Below are 9352 nucleotides of genomic sequence, written 5' to 3'. Positions count from 1 at the left end.
GGAGAAAGCTCCTACCCTGATCTGATCTCTGCAGCTCAGGCACAGGTTCCTACCGTTTCAAATATTTTCTACCAGAGTGAAACTTTAAGTAAGTCACTTCCCCAACATGGTAGCTGGGGAAGGGGCTCAGCCCGGTCCTGGTCACCACTAGGGTGAACCTGAAATCCATACAGGTTTGGGGGACTATTGCTAAGACCCAAAAAAGTCTCTGGTCTCCCAGATCTCCTCAGAGTAGAGGAATGACAGCTGAGCAGAAAAGAGAACAAGTTTGGAATGGGATGGTAGATTTAAGACCCAGTCCCTCCCAGGTATGGTGGCACATGTCTTTAATTCTAGCGCTTTGAAGGCAGAGACAGGTGGGTCTTTGAATTTAGGCAACTTGGTCTACATAATGAGTTCCAGGCCTATATAGTGAGACCCTGTCTCAAAACAAAAACAAAAAAGACCTCTTTTGCCCTTGCTCCTTCCTTTCCAGAAAACCATAGCATAAGCCAAATAGTGGGGGTCCAAGTCTTATTGGGTGCAGCAAGGAGTGTTGGAAGCCTCCTGTGGACAAAGCTACCAAAGCTGGGAGAGAAAATGAAGTCTGGACGCCTCACCTGCGCCACGCCCTCGACCACGCCTCCAGTGGGGATGGGGCGGGGCGAGCTGAACCGAGACCGCAGGGGCGGGGCTGCTGTCGCTCGGTACCGGCTCTATGCGGCCAGATTGGTCATGAGTCGGGCCCTTTAAGGGCCGCTCCCGAGGAGGTGCCAGGCCCTAGTGGCTCCAATCTCTTCTTCCTGGTTGTGTGAAGGCAGGGACTGACCGTAGGGCTGTGGGAGGGGTCGTGCCTGTGCTCGCTCAGGTGTTCCGGGCCTTCCTGCCTTATGGCGCTGGTCACAGTGAGTCGCTCGCCGCCGGCAAGTGGCCACTCCACGCCTGTGGGACCCACGGTGAGTTTAGCTTGGTTTTACGCTCTTGCAGTTGACTGCCAGCTAGGCCTGAGGGAGTACGTTCTGCCCCTAGCAGCCGCCTGGGAATAGGCGGAGGGGGACCTTGAGTTGCACGTTTTTAGGGCACTTAGGAGGTCCTGAGGCTCTCAGGAGCTCGACCTAGGTAGATGCAGAGTCCTAGAACCGGCCGGGTCTGTTGAGGCCCAGATCTGTTCAAATACCTCCCACACTCTGCAACCCCCTCTCCTTGCAGCACTGCTGTGCCTGGACTTAGGCCGGGATTTCTCTGGAGCCTTGTTGGAGGGTAGCGGCTTCAGAGGGAAGAGATTTCTTTTCCACCTAGCGCTCTCTTGTAGGAAGAGGAGAGGCTGTGGGGCGCTTCCTGTCCTGGAAGCTGCTCTCTTACTCTATCCCGGGGCTGCTTTCTCAGCAGGAGCGAGTGGTAAGGCGGAGAGGCCGGCTCCAGCGCAGGTGAGTCCCTTCTCCTGACACATGCTTCCTTAGAGCCTGTGGACTAGCGGCTGCCATTGTGGACTCCAAATGTCTTGCTTAGACCCAGGACTCACTGAATGAAGTATTGTCAGATAAACTCATGCTTAGGTGGGAGCCAGATGCTGTGGGTGGAGCTGGCAAACATCATATGTCTGGCTTGTGGAAGAACCAGCAGGGCTAACTTGGCCCTGGTCAGTGGATGCTTTCACACATTACCCGGACCTTGGCTCGAGCCAGTGATCCCAGGACCAAAGGCAGGAAGAAGTATAGGTGCTTAAGCAAGTTTATAGCATCCGAGCCCACCCAGAAAAGGGACACATCCCAAAGGTGCAAAACAAGGTGAGAAGGAGCTTGTGAGCCCAAGGCTGGCTCTGGGTGCCTACCACTATCAGGGTCCTGGTTAAAAAAAAAATGCAAACTGTGCCTCACTCCAGCTCATCTGACTCTGGAGAGCAGGCCAGCAACCCATTTCAGCAATCCAGGGGACTTACCCTTGCTAAAATTTGAAAACCTATGGCCTGAGCCATTTCCCCATCACTCTGCCAGGCAGAGTTTTGCGGTGCTCCGAGGGGCTGTCCTGGGACTTCGGGATGGAGGGGACAGTAATGATGCAGCTGAGGCTGACTCTGAGCCAATGGAGGAACCCTCGGGCGAGGAGCAGCCCACTGAGGACCAGACTGACAACGGGCAAGGATTCCAGAGTCCCTGGAAACAAGTACAAGAGCAGCACCTGCACCTTATGGTGGAGCTGCTGAGACCACAGGATGATATCCGCCTGGTAAGGAACCATCCAGAGCTTGCATCTATCTAAGAACAATGCTGGGAGATTAGGGGCCACCCAGTTTGGAGGGGGGTTACCAAACCCTGACAACTCTGCCACTTCATCTAGAGACATCTTAGCAGGGCAAGGGCCTTATCTGTCTCTGGAGGGCTGGGAAAGGACAAGGAAGGTTTGTCCTGTGTAAGCCAAGAGGTGGGGGTTATATGAGGGAGGCCTCTATTGATATTAGTGAGTTGCCCAGAGATGGACTCACACTCCCAGGGTTGTGTAGCACCCCTTGGCAGCTGTGTGCCAGTCAGGCAAACAGAGCACCCAAGGAAGTCTGGGGTCTGCTGGAGCCTAGGGGCCAGCTCCAGAAAGTGTGTGGAGGCAGACACTTGTTGTTGGCAGCAAAGTATGAAAAAGAAGATGCAAGCTTTGGTGAAGCTCTTTAGAACAGAAGTGTTAGGTTTTTGTTGTTTGCTTTTTTTTTTTTTTAATTTTTTTCCTATGTGCATTGGTGTTCTGCATGTCAGAAGCTTTGGAACTGGAATTACAGACTAGTGTGAGCTGCCATGTGGGTGCTGGGAGTTGAACCTAGGTCCTCTGGAAGATCGGCCAGTGCTCTTAACCACTGAGCCATCTTTCCAACCCCAGGACTGTTGTTCTAACCCATTATAAGATGGAATCCTTCTAGCATGTGTGAGGCCCTACATCCAATTCCTAGTACCACAAAAACAAAGATTAAGTTTTTATTTTTATTAATCTGTGGCAAAAGGCATTTCTCAAATAAAATATTGGCAAGTAGCAGAGCTGAAGAGCTGGCTCGGGGTTAGAGTCCTGGCTGCTCCTCCAGAGGACCCTCAATTCAATTGTGTTTTGAAGACCCCAAGAAAGATGGTCTCCTCCTCACTCAGACCCTCTCCTGTGGATGCTACCAGTAGGTAGCACAGTTTTGGGAGTCAAACTTCAAAAGACAGTTTGTTGAGCCACAAATTACAAAAATTGAGTATCACTGTATTTTCAAGTAGCCACTGGATTCTGGGAATTGGTGGTACAGGGGCTGGCAAGGTGCAAGATGTGTCCATGAGGAAGTGAAGGAGCAGATCCAGGAGCCCCTATAATTCAGGGCTTCTTCCATCTTTCCAGGCAGCTCAGCTGGAGGCAGCCCGACCCCCAAGACTTCGCTACCTGCTGGTAGTATCCACAGGAGAGGGTCTGAGTGAGGCGGAGACCATCCTTCTTGGGGTGGACTTCCCTGACAGCAGGTAGGAGAAGGGAGAAATGGGTTGGGCCAAGGCTGTGAGGTGCTGAGGGACAATGGCTCTCCTGTCCCCTGCCAGTTCCCACAGTTGCACCCTGGGCCTGGTCTTGCCCCTCTGGAGTGATACCCAGGTGTACCTGGACGGCGATGGGTAAGAAGTGGCAACAGGAGGGGAGAAAGGAGAATGGGGTGGCAAGCACTGAACACTAGAGCTAGATCTGGGACCTACTTTCTTATATTATATGATCTTGGGCAAGTCACCTAACTCTGGGCCTCAGCATCTCCACATCTGGCAAATGAACAGGTTCTCTGAGAGCCTGGTATTTGGTTCCACCCTCCCTGGGTCTCCTGCAGGGGCTTCAGTGTGACATCTGGTGGTCAGAGCCGAATCTTCAAGCCTGTCTCTATTCAGACCATGTGGTAAGTGCCGCAGAAGCCTAGCCTTGGGCCAGCCTCTTAGATGGCAGCCAGGCTCAGGAGAGGGAACCAAGTAGGACTTTGTGACTTAGCCCCTCTTTCTTGTCCCAGGGCCACACTGCAGGTATTGCACCAAGCATGTGAGGTGGCTCTAGGAAGTGGCCTTGTACCTGGTGGCAGTGCTCTTGCCTGGGCCACTCACTACCAGGAGAAACTGAACTCTGACCAGGGTTGCCTCAATGAGTGGATGGCTATGTCTGACCTGGAGTCCTTTCGCCCACCTAATGCTGAGCCTGGACAGTCAGTGCTGGGGGTGGGGTGGGGGTTGGGGAGGAGGGAAGGAGGAGGCAGTGGTGCCTCAGTGAAATGGCCTCTTAACTAAAGGATCACCACCAGGGCCTCAGAGCAGGAGCAGATGGAGCAGGCGATCCTGGCTGAATTGTGGCAGGTGTTGGACACTAGTGACTTGGACAGTGTTACTTCTAAAGAGGTGGGCAGGGTGGCTGGGCCCAGAGCCTGAGACTCACTTTTCCTTGGGGTCTTTCTCACCTAGCTTTCCTCTATCACTAAGCCATTCCCAATCCTGACTTCAGCTCTCTGTAGATGGGTCAGGGTACTACCCTCTGAGGCTTCACAGTGGACCCTCTTCTCTTGCCTGACACCACTCCCCAACCCCTGTAGATCCGTCAGGCCCTGGAGCTGCGTCTGGGATGCCCTCTCCAGCAGTACCGTGACTTTATTGACAACCAGATGTTGCTGCTCATGGCCCAGCAAGACCGTGCCTCCCGCATCTTCCCCCACCTCTACTTGGTGAGTATAGGCTGTAGGAGGTAGGGTCCAGATCATCAATGCAGCTGCTATGACAGGTCCTCTAGCTAGAGGCAAGTCATTGGAGCCTGGTGCTTCTGTCCACTCTCACTCTGCAGGGCTCTGAGTGGAATGCTGCCAACCTGGAGGAACTTGAGAGAAACAGGTAGGGTTCCCAGCCTTGGGACTGCCACTTGTTCTCTCAGCCTTCCTTCCTGTGGGGTGGCCTGACCAATGTTTGGAATGTTAGATTGTCCCCAGCACCACTGTTTCGCTGTTTCTGTTTTTAACCCACTCCTGGGGATGCTGTTTTCACATGGGCTCCAAGGTCATCTGCCTCACTAACCATACACTGTAGTGTAGAAATAAGGTCTCAACTGTGCCAAGATGAGAGATGGTGTGGGCACTTGCCAAGCTGAAGAGGTTCCTGGTCACCTCTTCAGGCAGAAGGAAATGCCTTCTTCTCATAGGGATGTGGTTGCCCTTCTCAAAGGTACCTGTTACCCCTCTACCATGGGCTTCTGAGAGACCTGCTGAAGTCTTTATAATCTGCTGCTGAGAGCTCCCTCATCTCAGCTTAGCTTGAAATCTAACTGAAACCAGAGTCATGGAAGAGAGTTAGCATTGACTCCTCATCAGGGAAATTCATGCCCAACAGAGTCAAACAACATGCGCCCAATGTTAATCAGCTGATGGCTGGCACAGGTCTCTTTATCCTCCAAGTGTTGCCATCCCCTGACTCTCAGAACCAAGAACCCAACAGAAATGGCCAGGGAGCCTGGTTCTTTTGCCACAACAGTCTGGTTTTGGACCCTCTGGTACAGGGTAAGTCATATCCTGAACATGGCCCGGGAGATTGACAACTTCTTCCCTGAGCGCTTCACCTATCACAATGTACGTGTCTGGGATGAGGAATCAGCACAGCTGCTGCCCCACTGGAAGGAGACACATCAATTCATTGAGGAAGCCAGGTTGGCTTACTCCCAGCTTCTGCTGTCCCAGCCCACATATAATTAAGCCCCAACTCCTGCCCATCTTGCCCTGTTTCCTTCATTGCCCTCTCTATCCTCACTTCCTTCTCACTGCAGGGTCCTAAGCCCTCACTTGCCCCTTCCCAGTCTACAGGCTACTGGGGTTGAAAGGGAATGGACTGACCATATCCCACCTCCATAGACTACAGGGCACTCGGGTGCTAGTCCACTGTAAGATGGGTGTCAGCCGTTCTGCTGCCACGGTATTGGCCTATGCCATGAAACAGTATGGCTGGGGCCTGGAACAAGCCCTGATCCACGTGCAGGAGCTCCGGCCCATTGTACGCCCCAATCCTGGCTTCCTGCGCCAGCTACAGACCTACCAGGGCATTCTGACTGCCAGGTATAGGGGGAGGGGACAAGGGAGGTGTTGTGTATACTGAGGGTTGGCTGCTGTGTCACTCAAAGCTGACTCAGAGCCACCTCCTCACAGCCGGCAGAGCCATGTCTGGGAGCAGAAAGTGGGTGTGGTCTCCCCAGAGGAGCCCCTGGCACCTGAAGTTTCTACACCATCGCCACCTCTTCCACCAGAACCAGGGGGCAGTGGGGAGGTGATGGTTATGGACCTGGAAGGAAGCCAGGAAACCCCAAAAGAAGAGCTTGGACTGCGGCCCCGTATCAACCTCCGAGGGGTCATGCGCTCCATCAGTCTCCTGGAGCCCTCCTCAGAGCCAGAGAGTACCCCAGAGGCTGGAGACCTGCCAGAAGTGAGTCTGGCTGGGAAGCTCTGCCTGCAGTAGCCTTGCAAAAGAGAATGTGGGACCAAACAAGCCTGACTTAGGCTGATAGGCCCTCACAGTGGGGTATTGTCTCGCTCCGTGCACACTGACCACCTTTCTGCACAAGGCCACTCAAGACTGTCCTGAGTAGCTGAGGATGGGGACCACCTTCAGGATCTTCCCTTTTACCTCAGGCTAGACAAGAGCAGTAGTTCTAGGGTCTAGACAGTTGCAGGTCTGACTAGGAACAAGGGACAGTGCAGTCCCAGCCTAACAAACTGGCTCATTTCCTAAGGAGCTTGGCTTCTAGTTCTGGAGTGAGCATCCTCCCCAGACCATGAGCTGTGCTGCCAGAGATAGGTGGAGGAGCATCCTGCACTAGAGAGGATGGGTAAGACAACACTCCTGAAGCTGAGGAGTCACAGAGCAAAGGACAGCACAGAAAGGAGCCCTTGGACTGACACAGCCCACCTACTGACTACGTGAAAAGCATGTTGTATGCTCAGGGCTGTTGGGCACAAGCTAGGACAGGAAGCTGGCCCTTGCCAGAGGAAGCTAGGCCCCACATGTGACATGAGGTCACATGGCTAGCCCAAAAGGAGTCGATGCAACAGAACATTTTAAGTGCTGGGTATAGGCCAATAGGAGGTGTGGGGCTAATGGTGGTTACTGTCGAAGGCAAGTGTCCTATGAGGCACAAGACACAGGTTTCGCAGAGCTCTTTTCAGGGCCTGGCCCCTGGCAAGGTTTCAGCTGTGGCTCACTGGATTGGATGTGCAAAGGCAGAGGGGTGATAAGAGAAGGTGTTACAGTCAGGCTTCTAGAGACTAGAAGACAGCTCAGACAGGCCAGGCCAAGGAACAGGAGGGATGCAGGTTTCCCTTGGGAAGTCTGCACCTACCCATTTCCTGTGCCTCTCTTTCCTCTCCCACCTAGGTTTTCTCTTCAGATGAAGAGCCTCTTCATCCCTTCTCTCACCTTTCAAGAACCAAAGGTGGCCAGCGGGTCCGCAAGGGGCCTTGGCCTGCCCTGAAGTCTCGCCAGTCTGTGGTTGCCCTTCATAGTGCTGCCCTGGTGGCCAGCAGGACACGGGCCATCCAGGAGCAGGGGCAAGGGCAAGAACAGAGGGAGCCTGGTATGTCTTCTACACCTAGGCTCCGGAAGGTGATGAGGCAGGCCAGTGTAGATGACAGCAGGGAGGAGGACAAAGCCTAAGCCCTTATACTATATCCCCCTAGACACTAGACAGCTGGTCACAGCCCCACTGATGAGCGTCCTTTGCACCCATGGGCCTGCACACTCCCTAGAGCTCCTTCCCAGCAGTCCTCAGACCCTGTCACTTCCTGCAGCCTTTGGTCTCAGACCCATGGTTAAGGGCTTTTTCTACATAGGGTATGAGTTAGAGCCATTCAAGGTGCCTTTAAGGGTAATAATACCCTAGTTTCATTTTACACTCACTCTTTAACACTTTGTGCAGCCATGAAATTAAAACCAGAAATTTTTAGGGTGGTTTTTCTAGTTCATGTTTCCCTTGCTCTCAACTTCTGGCCATTCCACCCTGTTTCTTCTACTCTCTCCTACTGCAGTCCTACAGGCAGCTAGGCCAGGGAACCAGTGGCCACAAAGGCAGACAGCACTTTCAGCTCCCAGTCCCACAGGCTCTGAGGGGGCTCACAGGTCACACACACACCCACGCAACTGAACAGAATCTCTGCTGCTGCCCTCAGTTCTCCCATGCCCCTCACTGGGTCACAGGGCATTGAGATAAAAAGAGAGTTTTCTTGTTCTTGAAGATCTCTGGCCAGTCAAGTTTTTCATAGTCCTATAGTATCTGGCTTTGTATTGAGAAATAAAAGACATTTTCATATTAAATGTCTTCCATTTATGACAAAGCCATCTGTGGTTCAGTTAGACTCTTCTCTGTTTACACACCACACTTAGCCTGTACTGGCCCCTCCAGCTTCTCATGTCTCTTGGGTGTCCTGTGACAGACCTGTTTTGGTTGAATGGTGTGTTGGGGGAGGGAAAGAGGTAGCCAGTGCTATCTTCTTATCTTTAGGGCAAGGCCTGTATAAATGTTAGCCCATCCTACCCATCAACAGGTCCAGGGGAACAACCTTGTATGGGAGCAGGGTTTTGGTTCTGCTGGGACAGCTAAAGGGAGTTAATGAGGGCATAGAAGCTGTTACTGCCAACCTGGATAAGAGACCAAGCCTATCCTTAAAGGCTCCCTTTTGGACATTTGATGCTAGTCTTGAGCATACTTTATATTTTGTGTTCTAAGAATCACCTTCCTGCTACACTGCAAGAAAGCCTGATTTTCAAAGGCAGCCCAAAGTCATCAGGGAAAACAGCTGCTTAGTGATCCCACCCACCTAGGGCTTCTGCTTATTTCAGCTTGTAAGAGCACTTAGTGGGTAAGGCATAGGGGCACAGGCCTCTAATCCCTGCCCTTTGGAGGCAAACCTCTGTGAGCTAGAGGCCAGCCTAGGCTACATGGGGAGGTTGAGGACACCCAGGGCTACACAGTAAGACCTTGTCTAAAAATAAAAAAAAAATCAGAGAATTAGTGCTCCCACCGTTGACCTGTTCATCCTAGTAACAAGACTGTGCTCTGTCTATGACACGGTGACATGCTACACAGATCTGGTGTGCGTGTGCTCTGTCTATGACGCTGTGACATACTACACGGATCTGGAGTAAGTGCTCTGTGCTTCCCTTAATGCAGTCCTGAGAGGAACAGACACCAGACATGAATATCACAGTACATCCAGTTTCGTGCCAATGTCTTTCCCAAACCCTTGGGGTAATTCCCGGGCCTATCCTCACCCTAAAGTGGAGAGGAGCTGGGTGTCTCTGGGAGGGGAACTGTGGGCCCTAGCCCTGGCTCCATCACTTCCCTGCACTCAAAAGTCTGGTTTCTTTTT

The 9352-nt window shown here is 52.6% G+C and overlaps 1 protein-coding gene across 4 annotated transcripts; it reads left to right on the top strand.

Moving 5' to 3' along the window:
- Positions 1 to 670: 670 nt before the first annotated feature.
- Ssh3 (slingshot protein phosphatase 3) lies at positions 671 to 8297 on the top strand. 4 transcript variants are annotated; one of them, XM_076914874.1, is made up of 14 exons: positions 671 to 935; positions 1369 to 1406; positions 1974 to 2205; positions 3337 to 3455; positions 3531 to 3602; positions 3806 to 3871; positions 3980 to 4168; positions 4253 to 4358; positions 4550 to 4678; positions 4795 to 4841; positions 5500 to 5646; positions 5849 to 6049; positions 6140 to 6413; positions 7362 to 8297. In XM_076914874.1, the coding sequence occupies exons 1-14, from the start codon at positions 870 to 872 to the stop codon at positions 7638 to 7640; spliced, it is 1965 nt and encodes a 654-aa protein (XP_076770989.1). In that variant the 5' UTR covers positions 671 to 869; the 3' UTR covers positions 7641 to 8297. The 4 variants fall into 4 exon arrangements, with proteins under 4 accessions (XP_076770989.1, XP_076770986.1, XP_034375371.1 ...); XM_076914871.1 differs by having other exon boundaries at positions 672 to 935; positions 1366 to 1406; XM_034519480.2 differs by having other exon boundaries at positions 675 to 935; positions 4265 to 4358.
- Positions 8298 to 9352: the final 1055 nt, after the last annotated feature.

This window comes from Arvicanthis niloticus, chromosome 1 (genome assembly GCF_011762505.2).
Source record: "Arvicanthis niloticus isolate mArvNil1 chromosome 1, mArvNil1.pat.X, whole genome shotgun sequence".
In the NCBI taxonomy this organism is placed as follows: Eukaryota; Metazoa; Chordata; class Mammalia; order Rodentia; family Muridae; genus Arvicanthis; species Arvicanthis niloticus.
Note: the sequence above shows the minus strand (reverse complement) of the source record. Positions and strands in the feature narration are given on the sequence as shown.